Source organism: Thunnus thynnus, chromosome 19 (assembly GCF_963924715.1).
Source record: "Thunnus thynnus chromosome 19, fThuThy2.1, whole genome shotgun sequence".
NCBI classification, from domain to species: Eukaryota; Metazoa; Chordata; class Actinopteri; order Scombriformes; family Scombridae; genus Thunnus; species Thunnus thynnus.
In genome coordinates this window covers 5,911,618-5,933,766 of record NC_089535.1, presented here as the reverse complement: position 1 = coordinate 5,933,766, position 22,149 = coordinate 5,911,618, and the positions used below count along the sequence as shown (strand labels likewise).

Sequence of the window (22,149 nt, the reverse complement as noted above, 5' to 3'; positions counted from 1 at the left end):
GATTGTTGCTGATGCTGAAACACATTTTTGAAAATTACAAAAACCGCCTCAGCACAGGGGTTAGCTTGAGGTTGTGCATATATCGTTGTGCAACAGAAGAAAATAGTTCACGGGGGGTTCTGCAGGGACCAGTCTTATTGTGGGATTGCCACCAGCCAAAATTTACTGAAGACCATGATGGGATTTTGTTGCTCAAACACTGATGGTTTTATGTTTTTTAACACAGACACTGAGTTCATTCTTGACTTGTTGCTGATTTATTCAAGATTTTAGGTGAAAGAGCACAAAATACAATCATTACATTGTACTTTAAAGGAAAGGTTCACAATTTTTAAAGTCTGTCCTAAATCAACAGCCATATGAACACTGAGACATGTTTTTCTTGCCATACTAATTTTTCTTGTTCATACTGATGGAAACTTCGGGATTTTTCAACCTGGACCCTATTTTCCCATCATTTTGTGTCTTATTGGCCTTTTCCATACACATGTGCTGACTCGGTTTGACTCAGTTTGACTCGGTTTGACTCCAGCATAGCAGGGATTTGCATCCCCATTACAACAGGGCTACCCGCTTGAAGGTGTGTCTTTAACTGATGACGCGCTTGTCTTGAGTCAAAAAGCAGCGGGCTGTATACATCACAGCTGTCACTAGTGGTCAAACTCGCGGCTGTAAAACGATGGATAAACACATTTAATTTCCTATATATTCTTCACAATAAAAGTCGTCCATTAGTTTGTCATTGGAAAGCTTTTAATATGAAGAAGCAGCAGCAGGAAATGTTTTCATCAGCGGTAACTTAACACAGCTCTGAGACGGCTGAAAGCGATCAGGAATGAAATAGTAAAATAAAGCAGATATCTGAAAGTACAAACAGAAACACAGGAGAGACACTAAACTTCAAACCACAGAGATTCAGTTAGAAACTACAAAAGTCCAGAGAGCTGAACACAGAGACCTTTTCTCTCTGGTCTCCAGCACAGACATAAGTTGAGTCACCGCAACCCGCTTGGAGGCAGGTCAGACACGTTTTGCGTCACTTGGCACAACTCGGCGCGTTTAAACTGGTAATGGAAATGCAAATCAGCATGGCAAAATGCCAATGGGAAAATCCTGACTAAAAGTGACTAATGGGGACAACAATTTTTCAAACTTGTCCAGTATTGAGCGAGAGCTCTTTAGCTGGCAGCCGCAAAACGGGCTGCAATGTAATCAGACAAATAACAAACAGACCGGATCAAGTGAAAGTTAAAGAAAAACATTTCATTTCTCTGTATGGTTCTTTCCATAATGTTGTCAATCACTTATATTAACAATCTGAGCCTGTCAGTGGCAAAAACAAGCACTTTTAATGGACATACATTGACGCAATTGCCTCGTCGGATTACATTGCAGCCCGTTTTGCTGCTGCTGGCTGCAGCAAAACGGTTGTTCAATACTGGACCAGTTTCAAAAATTGTTGTCCCCATTAGTCACTTAGACACAAATGATGGGAAAACAGAGTACAGGTTGAAAAATTCTGAACTTTCCCATTAAGAGATCCCATCATAATGTGCTTTCAATGTAAGTGATGGGGCTAAAATCCACAAGCCTTATTTAAAAGTTTATTTGAAGATAATATGAAGCTTCAGCTGTCTAAATTAGTCAAATCAATTCAATATCTTTCAAAGTTACTGCCTTTTTAGTGCCAAATTCCCACTTTTTGTTACAATCCTCCCACTGCAGCTGAACAGGAAAACGCTGTCCATCGAGACACAAAGAGGGAATTTTTTTACTGGATTTTGTCCCCCATCGCTTACATTTTAAGCATATTTGGAAAGGATCTCCTAATGATCAGTATGAACAAGAGGAATGATTACAGTAAGCAAAACTTGTTTCTATGTTCATTTGGGCACCGGATTGTTGTTTTAAGACAGACTTGAAAAAATTGTGAACCCATCCTTTAATGCTAAGCTTGACTAAGATTCTGTTCTTTCTCTGACTTAATGTGTTGCTCTTAGTGATATCTACACAGAGTTAAGCTGTTTCTATAAACATCCTTTTCAGAAAGAGGCCTTCTCTATATACTCAAGTGTTGAGGCAGTAACAGACCCGCATTGTTATACTGAGTGGCAACTAGCTTAAGCTCCTCCATTATCTTACAAGGTATTTAAACTCTGCCAGGGACCTTTGTTTTGTGCTCTCTGGCAGCTTAGCCGGAGGCAGGAGTTTCTTTTAAGAGTTCCTCATTACATTTCTGTGTTGGAAGCAAAAGTTAATTCCATTAGATGGAATTCTTAGATGTCATGGGCCAATGGCCACTGCAGGGGAGACGGATGTCTGCTCAAATGCTGTAAATCTTGAAACTCAGCTCGGCCACAGAAGAACACTGTGGTGAGGGCTTGTTTTATCTCATCCCACTGGAGAAGCTGTGTAGCAGTTAGAGCTGCACACACACACACACACACACACACACACACACACACATTAAGGCTCACATTGACACTGCCATCGTTTAAAGCTTAAATCATTCTCCTTATTCTCCTCTGACCTCTTTGTGAAGGTCAAACTCTGGTCTCATTTCACTCGCATGCCTCTCAAACTGGTCAGTCTAGGTTCAGTGGGGATACATTTGATGTAGGTTTGAACTAAAAGGCTGCAACTAATAATTGTTTTTTATCGTGAATTCATCTGCTGATTATTTTCATGGCTAATTGATTGATCCTTTGGTCTATTAAACATTAAAAAATAGTAAAAGAAAATCACAATCATAATCTCCTAGAGCCCGAAGGTGATGTCTCCAAAGTGCTTGTTTTGTGCGACCAACAGTTCCAAATAGTCCCAAAACACATTCAGTTTACTAAGACAAAGAAAATCAGCAAATCTTAACAACTAAGAAGCAATTCAGCTTGAAAATATATCATAAAATAATGCATTAATTATCGATTAATTTTTTTTTTTAGCTCGGAAAGATGTCATAGAAGATTCTTAAACCTTCACCAAATGCTATTAACACCAGTATAACACCAGTATCACCTGTATTGTGCAGTGGTTCTTATTAAGTCCACCACCTGAACTCTGACCCAACTTGTACCAAACTAAACTGAATTTCAAATACAATGCGCAAAGTTAACAGGGGTAATGATATTTGGTTTCTAAATTGAGGTTAGACTCAAAGACGATGTTTGAAATGAAGGAAAAAATTAAGTTTTTATTAATGTGTATCATGCATACAACATGCAGGGTATCCAAGGAATCTTAAAAAGTCTTAAAAAGCCTTAAGTTTGATTTTTAGGCCATAAAATGTCTTAATAAGTGCTATTTTTAATAATGAAAGGTCTCAAATTTTGAGATGATGTCACATCAACCCACATGCCCATTTGGACTTATTCTTGACTTGTGTTCAGTCTTACACTGGGGGGGGGGGGGGAGGGGGGTGACAGTCCTGTCAGTATTTAGGTCCATTAGGGCTGCGCGATAATACTGTATTGCATATTTGTTCATCGTTTTACTATTTTGTCGTCCAAATTAGGCGAATTTTTGGCAAATAGTAATTAAAAGCGTCCAAAATTAGTTATTTAAGGTCTTGTTTGAGACATGTGAAGGGGTCTGGGGTCCCCCAGGCGTCCTTGGAAGGGTTCCAGGGGGTCCCCAGCGAAAAAGAGAATGATTTATTTTCACTATAATTCCATCAGTAAGTAACTGTTTTGGTCATGGGTTTCATACTCTTTCTGTTATAAAACATCTAAAAGCAGATGTGGGACCCTGGGACAAAATCTTATCAAATGGGGGGGGGGGGGTCCCTGGTCTAATTTGTGTCAGTTTAGGGGTCCTTGATGTGAAATAGTTTGAGAACCACTGCACCAGAATATTTCAGTTTTTTTTGAGCCATTTCATAAAAAATAAAAAAAATTGACACTCTTAAATCATCATAAGGAAGTGAGTCTCACTTTCCACTTCTCCCAAATCACACAGCTCACACATTCTTTTTCTCCCGAATATTTTTGATTCTGCCAACCTCAATAGCCCGAGAAAGGACGCCAGCTTTGAACTGCATAAGCTGCCGTTTAGATAAGCCAGGTGTAACGTGATTCAGGGCCATACTTTTGTTTAATATGCATACACCGGTATGTCCTTAAGAAGATATTTTTTCAAACCATTTTTTTTCCTTAGACTTGAATAATATCACGTCCAGATCAAAAGTAAATGGTTATGTACAGTAGCCCCTAAGGACAAAACGCATACAAAAGAAAAAAAAGCACAAGCATTAAGGGAATGTGCTCTGAATCCAACAAATTCTACAAATTAAATTGTATATAAATGTAAAAGCATAAAGAAATTACCTCCAAATCCACAAATGCATCAAACACTAAAACACATACAAGTATATAGCACAGTAGTATCATTCCCTTAATGTTTGTGTTTTTACTTTTTGCATGTGTTTTAGTAGATTTTTGATTCTCTTAATATTTCTGTTTTCGGATGCAAGTGTTTTACAATTTGTAGCATTTTTTTTGGATTCAGAGCACATTCTCTTAATGTTCATGCTTTTACTTTTGCATGTGTTTTGTCCTTACGGGCCACCGTAGTTATAAGTTTCTTGACCATCCCATCCAAAGTTGTGCATAAAGTCACTAAATGTCCGTTTCTCATCCTCCTCCACCACCATATAGCTTACATGTGCATGACATTACACTTTTTTTGAATTATTTTTTCAACCGTCATCACCTCAGTTTTCATCACATAAATTATAGCATGTTCCTCTAGTCTGGTTTTCTCTTTCTTGGCATAACCGCCGGGTACCGGGAGCCAAAAATAAGAGAGCCATTCTGAAACCACTGTCCATTCAATACCCACCCTAAATGATGTGGCAACAGTCTTTTTTATCCCACTTAGATATTATACAGGTTATGCCTGCGTACTCTGGGTGTTTTATTACACTGGTGCCTTGTCAGTCATGTCGTTGACTTAGAAAGAAATGTTGTAACAGAGTGATATATGAAACACCAATTACCTGTGATCGAGTTGAGCGTGTTATTTTGTCTTCTCAATACATCACTTTTTAACCAGGTTAGTCATTTTCTCAGGACACTTCGGTACTTGTGTGATATTTTCATATGTAAACAGTTTTTCTCTCTCGTTGCATAACGGTTGACGGATAGTCGGCGTTGACCTCGACGTACTAACTGACAAAATCATTTTTGATGTGTTTTTGATTGATGATCAGCGGCGATGTTACCTCACAGTTCAGCGCTACTTTGACTTTTCTTTTAAAAGCTGTTGATTGTTTAACAGAGAGAAAAAGAGGGGGGGGTGGGGGATCTTTTATCCTATAGAGGAGGCGTCGTGTCGTCCACAACAGCCCTCGGTTGCTACAACATCAGCGACTTTGATTTGTTGCTCTCTTGAGCCCAGGTGACAGGAGAGGGGAGGAATGTAGTTAGAAAGGCCATCAAACTCAAAGATAGTAGTTAGCGACAACAGCTGGAGAAGGTGATGTGTGTTCCTCGTGTAGGACCTCGGGGCATCATCAGTCAGCATCCAGCGTGTCACAGGCTGCAGCGGGGAGAGGTGACTGTGGGGGGGGGGGGGGGGGGGGGGGATGGAGGGAGATCTCTTGTTGGTCTCGTAAATCAAGAGAAAAGGGTTTTGCCCCCTCCAGCAGCAGAGCAGACTTCCATATTGACACCAGGGTGAGTGGGAGGAGGGAGGGAGAGAGAGAGGGGGGAAATTGCGGCACTTAGATTTCCAGGGCTGTGTTTGGAAATCCCAGTGATTGCTCAGTATTTGGAGGATTCACAGTGTAAAATCTTTGAGAAAGGTGAGTAATTGTCGGTTTCCTGTCAGGCTGAAAGCCTTTCGGTTATCTTCATCCTGAGTATTCTTCCCTAAAATAAAGCCTTTTGTCCTCAACAAGAAATGTAACTGCTGTTAAATAACTTATTACATAAGTGAAATATCCTCCACCAGGGGAGGGGCTATACATCTCATTAAAATACTTTAATGTTTTAATTTCTTTATTTGTGTTGATGAAAAAGGCTTTTTTAACTATTTAACTTTACTCACTTATGAGGAAAAACAATGATTACTCCCTCTGTTGTTGTAGTAATTAAGTGTAGCCAAAGTTTCTTAATTTAAAGGAACAGTTTGTCATTTTCATCTGTCCACTAAATACAAGGCTACAGGCAGCAACAGGTCTGCTCCGACCGTCTCCGTCCAAAAGTTTCCCACACATAAGTCCCCCCCCCCCCCGCCCATAAAACCACAACTTGTCGTTTTTGCACTTTTGTTCGGATTAAAGATCATAATCATAAACTGCATAAAAAGACGGACGTAGCGAGGTGTGACGTCACCTGTTTGAAGCCCAGATTTTGCAGCTTACGGTTAGTGGAGCCAGGAACTTCCAAATAAGGAGTGCGGGTTGTTTCCTTTATCGTTCTGGAAACACGCCCTGAACAGTAGCTTACCGGGAACACCGAGCAGCGCACACGTTAACTATCATTAGCTACTTTAGCTAAATTGTGCTAACAGGGCAGGTATCACAAGCAAACTGTCAATAACAGCTGTTCGTCAACGCCCACATAGCAGACATCATAACATGAAACATGGCCTATCCAAGTTTCCTTCTTTTTTTATTTATTAATTACTGAAAATGACATTTTCCCCCCTAATAACAAGTTTTTCTGAGGTAGAGTGTATAGCTGGTCGTGCAGGACGGGTAACTTTGGGTTAGTTTAGGTTTGTTACGTCTCACCGACAGCCTTTTCTGTGTCTTAACTTCATGTGTTTTATGTTTTTGCACTTATTTTAGTAGATCTTGAGAACTTTATCTTTTCACAGTCAAGTCCTGTGAGACTTCATCAGTCACGATAAAGGGCATTTACAAACAAATACTCTCTCTACAGCTTTGACTAAAATGACAAGTGGTCGACTTTGACGTTTTCTCTGTTACATCATTTATTTCATGCAGCTGAACGTGTCAGAGCATCCAGTCAGAAGTGGCACAGCTCGGCCAGTGAAGTGATGCCATCTCGGCGCTGGCGTTTTGCGCGTGTGTGTGTGTGTGTGTGTGTGTGTGTGTGTGTGACATCACATTTTGTTGTGGAAATAGCTCTCCACCAGCCAGCAGACTGTGCTCACTGTCTGCCACTCTCTCACTGTCTGCCACCAGCCCGTCCGTCTGAGCTGGGAGATTTACAGAAGCACATTAACTGCATGAGACACCAATGTCAGCATGCTGATTGTCCATCCTTTGATTCATGATGGGAGACTATTTCACACATACTGCAGAGGAGGACAGTTTAGTGGAAAATTATTCCCAGAATTCACTCTCTCTGCCTGTATTTAATAATTATTTGTAGCAGCAATCCGCTGTAGTGTACTTCACTTCACTTTTCCATTTTAGGCCCTCATGTTCCTATTAGAGCTGCAACTGTAGATTAATTTAGCTTATAGATGCAAGAAAATAATGAAAATTGCACACTGCAGTTTCCCGGTAGAGCTGCAGTTGAGAAAATAATTGTTAGTTGCAGCCCGAGCCCAGAGTGACCTTAATTGTCCGTCCAGTTGTCCAAAAGTCAAAGAAATTCAGTTTACAGCAATATGTAACAGAGAAAAGCAGAAAGATTTTTGCTTAAAAAATGGCTTAAATGATTGATTTATTATCAAAATAGTTGCCATTTAATTCTCAGTCGATCAACAAATCAATTGATCAACTAACTGTTGCAGCTCCACTTCCTTTAGCAGACATAACTGTCAAAAAGAAAAGCTTTTTTCTCTTATTTATAAATGTATAAAATGTGTGAAAACAATTCATAAAAACCACAAATCAACTAAAATGTGTAAGATGACCTCTTAATATTAATAATATTTCAGTAGTTTAGTGACTTTCACTGCTGTTTTTTCTAACCTAGTGACTGGTGTGTTTCTCTGTCTCTGTCTTTGTCTTTCCCCGCCTGGGAGCGGTCAGTTACGTAAGGTCGGGGTATGAGCCAGCAGCCGTAATGTAGGTCATCTCTGAGAAAGATAAAGTGAGAGGTTACTAGGTTGCGGCCTCACTCCACTACATCTTCGCGAAGGTTTGGCAGTAGTACGGATGCACGCAGAGCGTGTCAATCTGAGATGAGAGGACGGTGCCCTGCGTCGCCTCGTCTCCTAACCTCTCTTATTATCATGTTCTCAGATCATGTACGGCGGCAACTGTCACAGCGTGACAAGCTTTACTTCCTTTTATCTTTTCTCTCTGATCATGTTCTGCTCATTTTTTTTAGCTCATCTGTCAAGCCCCGGAGAACACGTCAATCTGTGGTATTTCTTCACTCCAAATGTTGTTGACTTGTAGCGTCCCTGTTCTAATTCAGTGTTTCGTCAGATAGTGAGCTGTTGGTGTTGCTTAGTCATTGCAGTTGTTGCATTTTTTAAATTTAGTAGGTAACAAAAAAAATCTGAAAACATGAGAAAGTAATTATGAAAATTGCATCTCTGAAACGTATACAGTCACTAAAATACGACTAAATCACTAAAATATGTGAGGATCTTTTCAATATCTTTCCATAGGAAGTGTGTGTTTTTGTCAAAATGTTGTCTGAGGAGCTTAACAAAGCTGAATTATAATATATCTCGCTTTAATGTTATAGTGAAATAATGTATAAAGGCTGCTTTAATCTTTCTTTACCTTTTAATGGTAAAACAGAGAATCTCATTATGTTTGGACGTTATGTCTCTTGTCCTGTCAGCTCCGGGGGGGTAAACGCATGAGAAGACGAAACAGCAGCTGTGAAACACTCTTATGATAATTTTGTTTGAATGAATCTAGCACTCATATCTCATCATTCCAGCATTTCCTGTTTGTTTTTTCTTTTCCGTCTCTTGTTTAAATTTAAGTCAGACTGACTGTTGCAGTTGTTGACTGACTAATTTGTGTGCATTTGATGGCAGAAGTAATGAAGCCTCACAGCTATCTTTGATTATTGTGTAGCAGGAAATTTGCCCATTTAAAACAACTTTTACATGTGCAAAGATAAATGTTGTTATAATTATATATCCTCGTCTCTCCAGAGGATAAAAAGCCGACCAACGAGGCCGTGGCAGAGTATCTGGAGGGACGAAAGAAGTACGAAGAGATGAGGAAACAAAAAAAAAAGAAAGGTTCGACCAGAGAAGAGCAGGTAAAAGACTTTAATATTTAGTGACATGAACTTCAAATCATTTCAACAGACAGATGGGGGATTCTTTTCAAAGTAACAACGCTGCCACATGTACTTTATTTTAACAACGTCTGATCTTTTTATCTGGTAGACGCTGGCCCTCCTCAACAGCTTCAAGTCCAAGCTGTCGTCGGCCATCACTGAAGGTCCGGAGGAGGACGTAGAGGAGCTGGCGGAGGACGACGACAAAGGATGGTCAGTGAGCCTGATACCAGGCCGTAAGACGTGTCAGAGCTCAGGTCATTTTAAAGTCAGTGGTTTCTTGAAAAGTAGACTCATCTGGGGGGGAAAACCCTGTGAGAGTAGAGAAGTAAGGATTTATTTTATCTACTCCAGTCAAGAGAACATTTCATGAATGCACAACAAAAAAATAAAATAAAATAAATACAGGCAAACACGAAGAATCAAATTTATTGTTCAGATATTAATGTGATGATAATTTGCCTCCTTTGATGCCAAATGTTCAACCACTGTGTGTGTTTCACATCCCTGCTGGGCTGTCTCATATTTAAACAGGGTTGAGGATGTGGCTTACAAGCTGTACATGATACAGTAGGTATAGTGACAACATTTATGTGTGAAATTAATCAGAATCTAATCTAATCTCATTTTAATTGTAGTTTTTCCCACTTTGTTTTAGGCTAAACAGTTTTAATTTGATAAGTGCTTTTTACTATTGGCTTTATTGTACTTTGTTCATGCTCATAATTAAGAAACTGCTGTTGCAGTTGTTTCAAATTAAGGAACCACAGTTTCTTTTGACTATTAAAAGTGCAAATACATTTTAAAAATACTAAAATTTTGGGTCCAAGATAGTGGGTGCTGGTGAGTTCTGACATACCTGCTTCATAAACTTTTCCATCACAGCAGCAATCACCCCATAGCCACACGATCATTCAGCATGTTGAACAGCACATTCAACAGTCCATTGATGGAAATCACAACAAGTCTCTCTCTGCTGTAAAAAATGATGACAACCAGTCCTTGAGTCTCCTCGTAGAGCAGCTGTGCATCAAACTGAGAAACCAAATCACAGAGAGACAAAAAGGTTTGCCGAAGTGAATCAAGAATAGCTCCACTGACTCGATCCATAGTTTCCATAAGTTCCTGGATCCGACCTTACAGTGAAGAATCAGTAAAGTGACCGAATCTCAGCTTTGTTAGAATGCAAGCCTTGCCCTGCGCCCAAGTTAAATAATCTCTGAAGAACCCACGTGTGCAGGAAATGCTTACACCAAAACTCTTTGGTCACAATGATATCTCACGTACGGTAAAATGTGACCCTTGCATACGGGAGCAAAATTATGCATAATGAGATGAGTAACATCCTAAGTGTTGACAAAGAGGCAAGTATGTGGGCAGAGGGGGTCAAATTGGCACAGAAGAGAGGAAAAGGAAAGATTCGGGTCCTTTCCTGGAAAGGAGGTGTGATAGGGGTGTTGTCCCTTCATTGGTGGAGGTTTGTGTTTGGTCGCAGGCCAAAGATGAACACCGGATGTGTGTGTGGCCAAAGGAAAGTTTTTTACCATATATACTGGCACAAGATGACATTATTTATTTTTGTGGGGATTTCTGACATCACCAGCCCAGCCCAAACAAGATCCATAAAAACTGTGATGTTGTGATTGCAGGTAGTGTTTTTTTTCCCATAGATATGTATTCTGAAAGGAAGTTGGTCCAATGGATAATATTTATTGACGTTTTTAATTTCCAGTTTAAGAGAATTGTTTTCTAGGTGACACTTAGAGAAACAAGCAAGCTATTCTTGTGTATGTTTGTTTTGTTTATTTCAGATGTGTCTCCTAGTAACAGAGCTGTGGGGTTTGGGGGATCCTGCAGTATGAGGTGGTGGACAGTTTTTATTCAAAAAGAGTGAACTGGTTTGCAGGCCCAGAGTGCATGAAAACCTCTGTTGTGTCTATTGTGCATTGTAAGCAGGAGTCTGTGTTTGCCAGTCCCATTTTGTACATTTTATATTGAGTGATATGTATCCTTTGGATGATTTTGTATTGGATTAGCTGTAGGTTTGTATTGGGCGTCAGAGCAAAACATTTTTGCTCTGACGCCCAAAATTGTTATTTTTTCTAGTTGAGGGAGAGGGAGAGATGATACGTCAGTGTCCCACCTGGCTGCTGGGAAGTCAGGGTTGTACCAAATGATAATACTGTACAGTAAGTGAACACATCAGTAGTTGCCCATGAAAAGTGAACATACCAATGTTCAAACTCACAAGCTTGCCTAGACAGGAGATATATTTCCTGTCGGAAGAGGTTTCCAGAGGTTTGTTTTTTGTGTACATTACCAAATTTGGTTGGGTTGCGACATGAAAGTTTTTGAGGAGAATTAGAAATGCACTCGGCACTAGCCCCTTACTATGTGAGGGCTTTTTGTCCCAGCACATCGGTGTCCCAGCTAGCTGCTGGGAAGTCAGGGTTGTACCAAATAGGACTGTACTTACACAGTGTTGGAGTAGAATTAAAAAATCTTGATGACCTTTCCACCAGGAAGTAATGGCTTTAATAAAATTCATAAATTGAATCATTTATATGTTGTCACTGTTTGGATGCTTTCAATTGTTTGTTCATCTGAATTCTGTATTTGCAAACAAAATGAAAAATGAAATTATATACAAGTGACTTTTGTACCTGGACAGGGTGAAAGGTACATTTACTTTGTCCAAAGGACAAGTGCCTCAAAAAGTTAATGTCGAGCCCTGATTAAAGATTGTTGTTTGAATTTATTTGCCAGTTGATGAAGAAAGTCAGACGTGGCTGACCATCCTTACTGCAGAGTACCTTTACTTCAGTTTAGGCCTGAGAAAGGTACACGTAGGTTTAACTGGAGCCAACATCATCCTCATCACCAGTAGTATTTGAGGTTCTGTGTATCATTTGGCGTGGAAGCACACTCACCATCCTTTCTGCTTTGGATCCTGTCACTTGAGTTAATATTTGCCAAACCAGGTCTTGTCAGGCTTTGAAGGCGTTAAAGATAATAGTGTACCAGCAGCAACATGCACCTGACTTTTATAACTGGAAAAACTAACTGGGTTCTGTAAATGTTCATTTTTACAGAACTATCAACCAAAAACTGTTATCAGGTTTGTAATACAGTTGCAGAATCATGCTTCATTTTATATCTATAATACATTGTTGTTATGATGTTGGGGAGTTCGGTTGGATGCGGGTCACATCCATTATCTGAATTTTCCCCAGAGTTTTACCGATTGGCTCGGCAGGTGTCGTCTATCAAGACCTGAAATATTCTCAAAGGCTGCACTTCTCCTTCACTCTACAGAACATTTTAGCGTCTTTCAGCTAATTGTTTTGGTTTCACTGTTTGGTTCCATCTCTCATGAACTTTGTTTTCAGTGTAAAATCTCTGGTAAAGCCACTGCACACTACCTACTCAGCACCAAAAAGACAGTTAGAGCTTAGCCAGTGAACCCAGTGGAGCATTTAGCCGGTCCAGTATAGAGCTAAAAGGAGAGTAAATATCATCAGGTGTCCAGAGGCACGACTCTCTAACGTTGCTTCATGTCTACCAGATGTGTAAATAGACAGTTGTTTTCTAACATTTGCCGTGATAACTTCATTAGATGATGCCTCCATGTCACCACAACGAATCAATGAATGAAGCTTTAAACCTCATCTTGTTTTTTTTTCACTTCTCATAGCAACTGATACAGTGGCAAAAAAAATGTTGCTTCATGTAGAAATATTGAGCTAGAAAGCAAGTGCTTTAGCCCACGCCTGGCTAAGTAACAGGAAGTGATCATAACCCCAAATTAAAATTATTTATTGTAGAAAAACAGGTGTTTTCGGTGCTTACTAACAGTCCCGGCTTCACAGTAATACTGCAGCTGTTAGTAGGAAATCATGACAGAAACCACACAATCTACGCTTTAATGAACTTGACACCGAGTTGAACCTCACACAGATAAATAAACTACTGAGTTTGTGCATTTTGCTGCTTTCAGTTGCGTCTGTATAACTCGTGATAGATAGGTAAATGAATGTAGACTGTCAGGTTAGATATATGCACACAAGTGTCTGTTAATACTTTAGTATAGTTTAGTATTTGTTACTGTGTCTGTAATTATTGTAATTTTATACCAGCCTACATTGGTGGGACATTTTTGCCAGTATTTTTAAGATAAACTCACAGCATATAAACGACGGTGTCCCCTGGAGAAAGACTACACTAGATTACCAAAGACAGAATGAAATAGCTGCGGTGTGTGTGTGAGCAGCCTCGCTCAGCTCTAAATCACTGCCACTATTCACGGTGGCAGCAAATGTTAGCAGCAGCACTGAGAAACACACCAGAGTCCTCAGTCCTCCCGGAGAGTTTAAGAAGTAGTTTGGCAAACACACTGTTTTGTGGACAGTGACGTTCAAGCATGACAAGTTGGCACGAGAAGGCCTTTTTCATTAGCTTCTGCCGGATTTGCATCGTGATTTTCCTATTGATACCCTCACGGTGAACACTGGAGTGTAAGAAATTGTAAAAGGAAGTGTAAAAAAGAAAGTAACATGGTTGAATACTGCAGAAATTTTCTCCTCGTACCGGGAATGATAAACCTGACCTTTGTCGGATCCGAAGCTCGCTTCAGATCCTGATAAATGTGTGTGAAAGTTCAAGTTTTGTGCATGTGCGTGTGTCATGTCGGGATCTCAACCCGCAGCCACCAGATTGGCCATCAGGAAATCAGCCCTGACGCTGTGTTTTCCTCTCATATTCTGTTTTTCACCAAAGATCTCAAAGTCTAACTACACAGAGTAGGGGTTTGAAATGAATACCATGTGTTTGAATTTGAGCAAAGTGTCTGTGTGTGTGAGAGATTTAGAATAACAAAATCTGTAGTTGCTATTAGTCTCGAGAAGCCCCCTTGAAGTGCAGTCTGTCTGTGTGTGTGTGTGTCTGCGTGTGTGTGTGGGGGCCCTAATGAATTTGAGAGAAGCCTTGGCTGGCGTTTGGAGCCTCTCCCAGCTGTAGACACCTCACTGCGCCGCCCCCGCCAGGTATGGCGAGGAGGGAGGGACAGGGGCAGTAGCATAGCAGTCCTAGAAAAACACCAGTGGGAAGTCTGTGCCACTCTAGGAGCACTGCGAACAGAATGTGGGTTACAACAGGTCAGACATTGGAAGTCAAGTCTGGGCCAGAGGAGGTAAACTATTCCATCTGTGTCTGTGTCTACAAATTCTGACTCTCCCACTTCTCCCTCCTCCCTCCCTCCTCCTCCTCCTCTCGGTCTCCGCTAACACACACACGATCTCCACATTCTCAATGCAAAGAGTCCGTCGTCGCTCTCACCGTCACTCCTGTACTCCTTAATTCCCACCCCCTACTTGAGTAAAAAAAAAAAAAAAAGAAAAATAAATCGAGGAAAGTCTTCCGTAGCCTCTCGCATCACGGCAGCACAGAGTGGTTTTGATAACGCTGGGTTTCCACATCACGTCTCGGAGCTGTAGCGACTCTGAGGCTGTACGGCCGGCGGGGCTGTCATCACTGAGACTGCTAGACAAATTATCAGAGGCGGCCCGCTCACACAGCAGGAGTCCTCAGGGTCTGCCAGAGTCTAGCCATGACATTCTAGATGAGCTGTCACAACTCCTGCCGATTTCAAATGAACACACAGGAGAGACTGCAGGGCGCACACACACACACACGCAGAGTGATGCAGTAACACACCCAAACTGTGCACTCAGCCAGCCAGATGAAGGGGCAGACTCATACAGCATGCTAAACATAGTAGACAAGGCATTAAACACAAAATATTTTTAAAATTGTTGTTACAACCCAGAAAAAGGTCTTGGGATAAGAGATGCAACATGACGCTGGTGTAATCAGCGCTGACAACCTTAAACACCAAACTGAAATACCAAGTATGCAACCAAACTCACAACGTGACTAAATAACTGAGGCGAGCAACAAAGGAAAAGAGCTGGGAGGGGAGCCAACACAAAGAAACAAATAAAAGTTTACTTCCTATACACAGTGATACAGCAGTTTTGATTCTCTGCTTATGCCGACGCAGTGTCGATTCCTTTATCCCTCGACTTTTTCTGGGTTGTAACATAAATGGGGGCTCGATCTATTTATTCCTGTGATCTAAAAGTCATGAGCCTATTTTTTTAAGGGGCCGATTGGTCTAAATCTCCCTGATTGATAATTGAAAGATGGTATGAATGATGTAAAACAACAGTTTTTATATCTATATTATGTAGAAATAAATGTAGACATTTAGAAATAAAATCATCCATAAGGTTAAAACAATTAAAATAAGCTTCAAAATCCAGCAGTAACACAACAGAGCAAAGGAGCAGACACTTACCACATGCTAAACACAGTAGACAACAGTAGACAAGCACAAAATATTTTAAAATCTACATTATATATATAGAGTTTATTCATTTAATACAACCTGTTTGAAACGCACTGGGGCACATGAGCACAGTCTGCTGACTCAGATAAATACAGCCGATAAGAAACACCTTTTATCATCAACTTTAAACAGAAAGTTCAAACATTGTGACACAAGACTGGTATGAATGAGCTCATTTTTACTAGATGTAGATATAAGAATGTTAGCTTAGTCTTACCTCGACAGAGATATAGTTATCCAAGTTAGTCACTTCTCAAACAGAAGTGAACTACAGTAAATACAGCTGCTATCTCTGACAATGTTCTCACTGTGCAAAGGTTGTCTGGTGGCCAAAGGGGTCTAAGATGCTGACTATGTAATCACAACGTACCTGGTTTGAGTCCAAGTGGGGACATTTTTTGGATGTCTCTCCCCTCATTTCCTGTCTCACCTTTACTGTCTTCTTCCTAGTAAAGGTTTGGTTCGGTCTCACTATTCTCATCAACCTTGCTTCCAGCCTCTGCAGGCAGCTGTTTTCAGTGAAAAAGCTTTGATGAAGTTCACTGTACACTTCCTGTCAAGCACCAAATGTCAGACAGACAAAGTTAGCAACTAGCTAGTGAACATAATGGAGCCTTTAGCAGCTAAAGAGGCAGATATTTTCGTCAGGAGGTGGTGGAGACCAAAACAGAGCTAAAAGAGAGTGAATATTGGATCATTTGTTGGGTGGCCATTAACGGGAAATGAATAAATGTTAATGTTGCTCCAAGTTTTCTGTGTGTGTAAACAGACTGTTTGCTAACTCAACAACCACAACAACTTTATAAGGTTATAATATGTCATTACTGTGTTTACTGCTTGTTCTGCTGCCCCCAAGTGGTCAGAAAACCCAAACTACAAAACATTAATGCAGCTTTAATGCTGACAGGAGCAATAAAGTACATAATTTTCCTGAATTAGTACTACTCAAAATCATGTTTACCAATAATTTGATGCTAATTAGTAGTGCGAGTCGCTTTGTAGTCACCATTTTCATAAGTGAGTGAACAGTGGTCATCAGTCACAAATTTAAAAATCCCCTCCAGGCATGTTTTGAGATGTTTTTTCCTTATTCCTCTTACTTCATTAAAAAATTCCAGAATCTATAAATATGCAAATATATATAATTTCAGAAGTTTAACAGCTGGACACAAGATGTCTCCTCTTTCACTGTGATGTCCGTTCTCAGTGTTTGTGAGCTGGATCCTTCAAGTTTCCACATCACACTTGTATAAGTTGAATATTGGACCAGGATTGGCTTCCAAACTAGTTGTGATGTCACAAATCCTGCTCACAGGCCCGTTTACGAGATGTGATTTTCAATGAGCTCAGAGAAACTTTCCCCCCTTTTCAGCAGATGAATGTGAAAACAAACTCTGCACATACGTCATTCTGCACAGAGAAGCTCAAACATGTAACTGTAGGAACAAGAAGAAAAACACATTTTTGACTGGACGGGGACTTTAAGTTTAGTATTGTTACAAAGGAAAAGGTCTCACACACTGGAAACACACGAAAACTGAATTTTAGTGTCTGAGATCTCTAGAATTTGAAATAAAGTTGACACCTCTCTGCAAAAGGTGATTTGTTTGTAAAGGTCTAGTGTGGAGTTCAAGAGGTTTACATAGAAACTGTATTAGGCATTAAATAATGAACTTTAATTACAAGTATGGTAAATAGAGCTTTATGTTAGCTTTTAGCATCAGCTTTGCAACCCATATTCTGTCAGTGCTTGTAATGGTTTGTTTTCACCTCTTTGTGTTTGTGATTCATTTACATATTATTTTAGTGCTTTCTGTTTCATGAAAGCACTTTTTTGTGTCTTGAAAATATAAGTAAAATAATAGAAATGGTTTGTCAATTTCTGTATTTTTCACCTTTATTTTGATAATCATATTATAATCTAACTGCTCAAAGCAAGAAGAGTTTAAAGTTCCTCCGGTTTAAAGTCCTACAGAGCAGTGATTTAGTGGATCGTCTGCTGCTCCTCTTTGAACTCTCTCCACCTCTCTCCTGTCTGATTTAGGATGGGCCATGTTCTGCAGTTTGATGAGCAAACCAGAAAAGTCAAGGATGCCAACATGCAGGACGAGGACACTTTCGAGATCTACGACCCACGCAACCCCGTCAACAAACGGAGGAGAGAGGAGAGCAAGAAGATCATGAAGGAGAAGAAGGCCAAGAGGTGAGGTCGCCAGGTCGAAGGTCGAGTCCTGCCCGAGCCATGTGACCGAGGAGCTGGTCATACAGCAATCCCGCCTGTCCACTTTTCCACCTACTTCAAACCTGCTTTGTTGAACAATCTCCTGGCTCGAACATCTGGATTGAGGATGCTGACCTGAGCGCATATCATCCCTTTAATCTGTGACGGAAAGGCTTCTTCAGTTGGAACAGCTGTAACCAGACGACGCTCAGCTACTCATCATGATTAAGACTGTGGTAAAATAACGATTTAAGGTCGTGATCTGATTAGTTGTAATGTTGTTAAGTGTTTTTTTTTTTATGCCAGCGGTTTCTGTTGTCTAGAGCGTAAATGTGAGCGTTAGACTTTGCCAAGAAAATAAATTACATTTGTTAACAAGCTGTAATGACTATTTGATTCTGTTCTATTTCATCTCAAATAAATGTCGAGCGACAACTAACGATTATTTTCATTGTTGATTTAATCTGTTGATTATTTTCTCATATAATCGATTAGTAATTTGGTTTATAAAATGTCAGAAAATGGTGAAAAATGTCAATCACTGTTTCCCAAAGCCCAAAATGCAACCTCAAATGTCTTGTTTTATCACAACCAACAGTCCACAACCCAAAAATATTCAGTTTACTGTCATAGAAGATTACTAGAAGAAACTAGAAAATATTCACTTTTAAGAAGCTGGAACCAGAGAATTCTAGCTTTTTTTCTTAAAAAAAAGCCTCAAAACAATCAATCAATTATCAAAATAATTGGAGATTCAGTTGACTAATCATTGCAGCTCTAAATAAATGCGTATATGTGTACATAATAAACATTTTTTACTCTATAGTGAACGGTAAATTGACATTTCAGACATCATTTTGCACCATTAATGACAGGCATTGTGCCCACAGTTGTCTATAATACTTTTGCAGTGTGGAAACATTTGTCAGATAACAACATAACTTCTTAAATATAACTTTACAGTGCAAACAAAGAACTTTCCTCTCTCAGGCTCTGCACATAAAATCTGCCACAAAAATGTTCCCTTCATAACTCAAGTTTTTGATAAACATCTAATCAGAATAAGTCATCAGAAATGAACAAATGTTGCCCTCAAATAATCCTATAATGAGCAATAAAACATGAAATTCAATCTCACGTAAATCAGATAACAAACAAAGCCTTTTTTTTTTTCAGGTAGACCATTAAAAGACACATTCACAATTTTTCTGTTTTAAAGCAGTCAGTTCCTCATATGAACACTGAAAGGTTTTTTTTTTTTGCTTTAATCACTTCTGATGTTTATACTGATCCATTAAAAGATCCATTCCTGAAGTGCTTCCAGTGGAAGTGATGAAGGACAAATCGCAGTCTTCGTTTCATGCAAAAAGGTTCTCAAAAGTGTTTCAGAAGCTAGTTAATCAAATCATGTGAATATATTCGAAAGTTACTGTCTTTTTAGCACAAAATTCTCTCCATTGCAGCTCAACAGAGAAACACAAAGAGGGAATTTCCACTTAGGAAGATATCCACTCTGACTAACTCTGACTGTTGAAGCTTCTTAAGAGTGTTTTTTTGCACAGATGGAGGACTTTGTGGACTTTGTCCCCCATCACTTACACTGAAAACTCATTAGTAAGGATCTTTTAAAGGCCAGTATGAACAGGAGGAATGATTACAACAAACAAAACCTCTATCAGTGTTCGTATGAGCACCTGAATATTGTTGTAAAACAGACATGGAAAACCCTGAACCCGTCCTTTAAAACTATCACTACAGCTAATGGAAATGTACTTGGATGTAACTAAACTGTGCAAACAGAAATCTTTGACTTTTGGTTAAAAATTTTACTACTCATACTGTAGTTGTTTTTCATGAGACAATTTGTTGGTAATTTAGGTTTTGGCATCAGCGAACCATATTTCCTTTCACATAAGGACCACTCTGACTGTCATGAACATTATACTGTTGTAAAAGAATAAATAAACAAATGAATCATACAAAATAAATATTTGACCTCACTAATCCAGGGATGTAAAATCAGATGTCCCAGTTATTAGATATAGTGCAATTTTCACATCTATTAAAGGTGAAGCTTTGCAATGTTAGAATTTTAAGGGGGGGGGGGTAGTGAACATGCCTTAGACACTTGTGGGAATAGATTTGTGGGAATTTTTGAGGGCACTATGTAGTGCATAAATTTTACACTCAGATGTCAGACACCGGGGTGTCTGGTGGTTAAGACAAATACCTCGTAGCCGCTGATTAAATTACAGCCTTTATTGCTTGTCATACCCGTCTCTCTCTCTCTCTCCTTACACTTCCTGTCTGTGTCTCTTCTGTCACTGTCAAATAAAGACAAAATGTAAAAAAAAAACAGTTGTTGGACAATGAAATAAAAAGTCAGAAAGTAAATAATAAAGCGTGCACATTCATGAGAAGCAGTGTGTTGCAGAGGCAGCAGTGATACTGTATAACTACAAACAACTGGAACCATTAAAACAGCATAGTGGTAAAACACTAATTATAGATAATAGGAGGTTAATGAATAGCCTGGTGCATCCTCTCATCTCTGATCCAACTAAGCAGATATGAGGAAGCCTCACTTCACAATAGTTAGTTTCTCCAGAATAAAGGATTAGTCTGTTATTTTGGGAAATTCGCTTATTTGCTTTCTTGCTTAGTTAGACATTAAATATGAAGCTACAGCAAGGAGACGGTTAGCTTAGCTAGCTGTCAGTTAGCTTAGCTAGATGACAGTTAGCTTAGCTAGCTCTCTCCCCCTGCTTCCAGTCTTTGTGCTAAGCTAAGCAAACTGTGCCCTTGCCAAGCAAATAAGTGCATTTCTCTTCATGTTAAAATATTTCTTCTACTCTCACATTGAACTGAAGCCATAACAGTCTGTGCTTGCTGCTGAAATACAAAAATCTGACAGCTAACTGATGTTTGATTAAAGGGGATGTATCACACACATTTCCAGGTTTATATTTATACTCTTGGGATCTACTGGAATATCTTTGCATGATTTACAGTTTTAAAAACTCCTTATTTATCTTATACTGGCCCTTTATGCAGCCCCTCAGTTCAGCCTCTGTCTCAAACAGGCTGTTTTAGCTCCTGTCTCTTTAAGGCCCCGCCTCCTGATGAGCCCACTCTGTTCACACTCTGTAAACAAACAATAGTAGTAGAGTTTCACTTCTTTTTCCCGTTCTTTTCTTGAAATATAAACTTCTCAAATACATCTGCACATGTTCAAGCCCGAATATGTGAGTGGACAATGCAAACAATCTTTGCAAAAACCTTAGCAACAGAGGCTACAGGACGGATGGACGTTTGTGGGCACGTGCGAACAATCTGATGTCATCACAAGGAGGAAGTAGAGCTAACTTTGCAAATGAAGTGTTCAGAGCACATTGTAGCCCTGACTTTTGACTTGCAGGCAGCATTTTTTACATATATTCACCTCAAGTTTTGGAAGTGTGACCATGTTCAACACTGACATTATAAGAAAAAAGCCTGTTACATCCCCTTTAAGTATTCCAGCTTGAAATAAGTAAGAAATAGTGACTGTATTGTGATTCCAATGAATAAGGTGCTTTATAGAAGATGTGCCTTCAGAATGAATCCTTCAATAGTGAACTTAAAGCTCCTCAATGGGATTTTTAGTTAAGGCCGGTTTGGTAACAATATCTTCATACTTGGCAAGAAAGCGAATGAGCAAATATCCCAAAATGTTGAACTGTTCCTTTAATGCTGAGGCGAAAACCAGAGATGGTTTAACCACCCATCTGCATTTTTTAAGCAGTATCTGCCACACTGTCCTGCTCAGGTCCCCACTGGAGCAGTCAGAGCTTGTAAAAAGGAACTGTTTAAACCAAAGACTTTACCTCACTTTGGTGGTTTTGGAGTAACTGATCTGCCACTGCCATGTGTGTGACCAGGAGCTGCATTTGGCCAGCACACTATTTTTTACTGCACTTCTGGGATTATGCTTACATTTTCATATGGAACAGGAAGGAGAGTTAATGTTACATTATGAGCCCCGGCTCGGCCCGAGCTGCCGCAAATCTAAAACAGGTGATCCGGTGATCTAACTGCACTATGTGTGCTCCTGCATGGGTCCGGGGTCAGGTTGAAATGTGCCACTGAGAGAAATTCTGAAATTCATCTTGTCAAATATTTATTTTCATGAAGATGCAAAGAGATGATTTAACTGTTATGAGGACATTTAATTCATATTTAAAGGGGAGACCAGAGAGAAGGACAGGACAGTGTACTTCCTCTTCAGCACCACCAGGAGAATACTTAACGCTCCCCGGTGTCACTGTGCCCAGCTCGAAGCAGGAAATACCACTCTTTGCTGCTGGTCATGTGAC

The 22,149-nt window shown here is 39.8% G+C and overlaps 1 protein-coding gene across 1 annotated transcript in view; it reads left to right on the top strand.

Annotated features, from left to right (window-relative positions):
* The window catches only part of cwc27 (CWC27 spliceosome associated cyclophilin), a 37,213-nt gene extending 18,979 nt beyond the window's left edge, over positions 1-18,234 (top strand). The window contains exons 12-14 of the mRNA XM_067574870.1: positions 9,037-9,146; positions 9,277-9,380; positions 17,618-18,234. Coding sequence (XP_067430971.1) covers positions 9,037-9,146; positions 9,277-9,380; positions 17,618-17,780 — 377 coding nt within the window. The 3' untranslated portion in view covers positions 17,781-18,234. The remainder of the gene's footprint in view (positions 1-9,036; positions 9,147-9,276; positions 9,381-17,617) is intronic.
* The last annotated feature ends 3,915 nt before the right edge of the window (positions 18,235-22,149 follow it).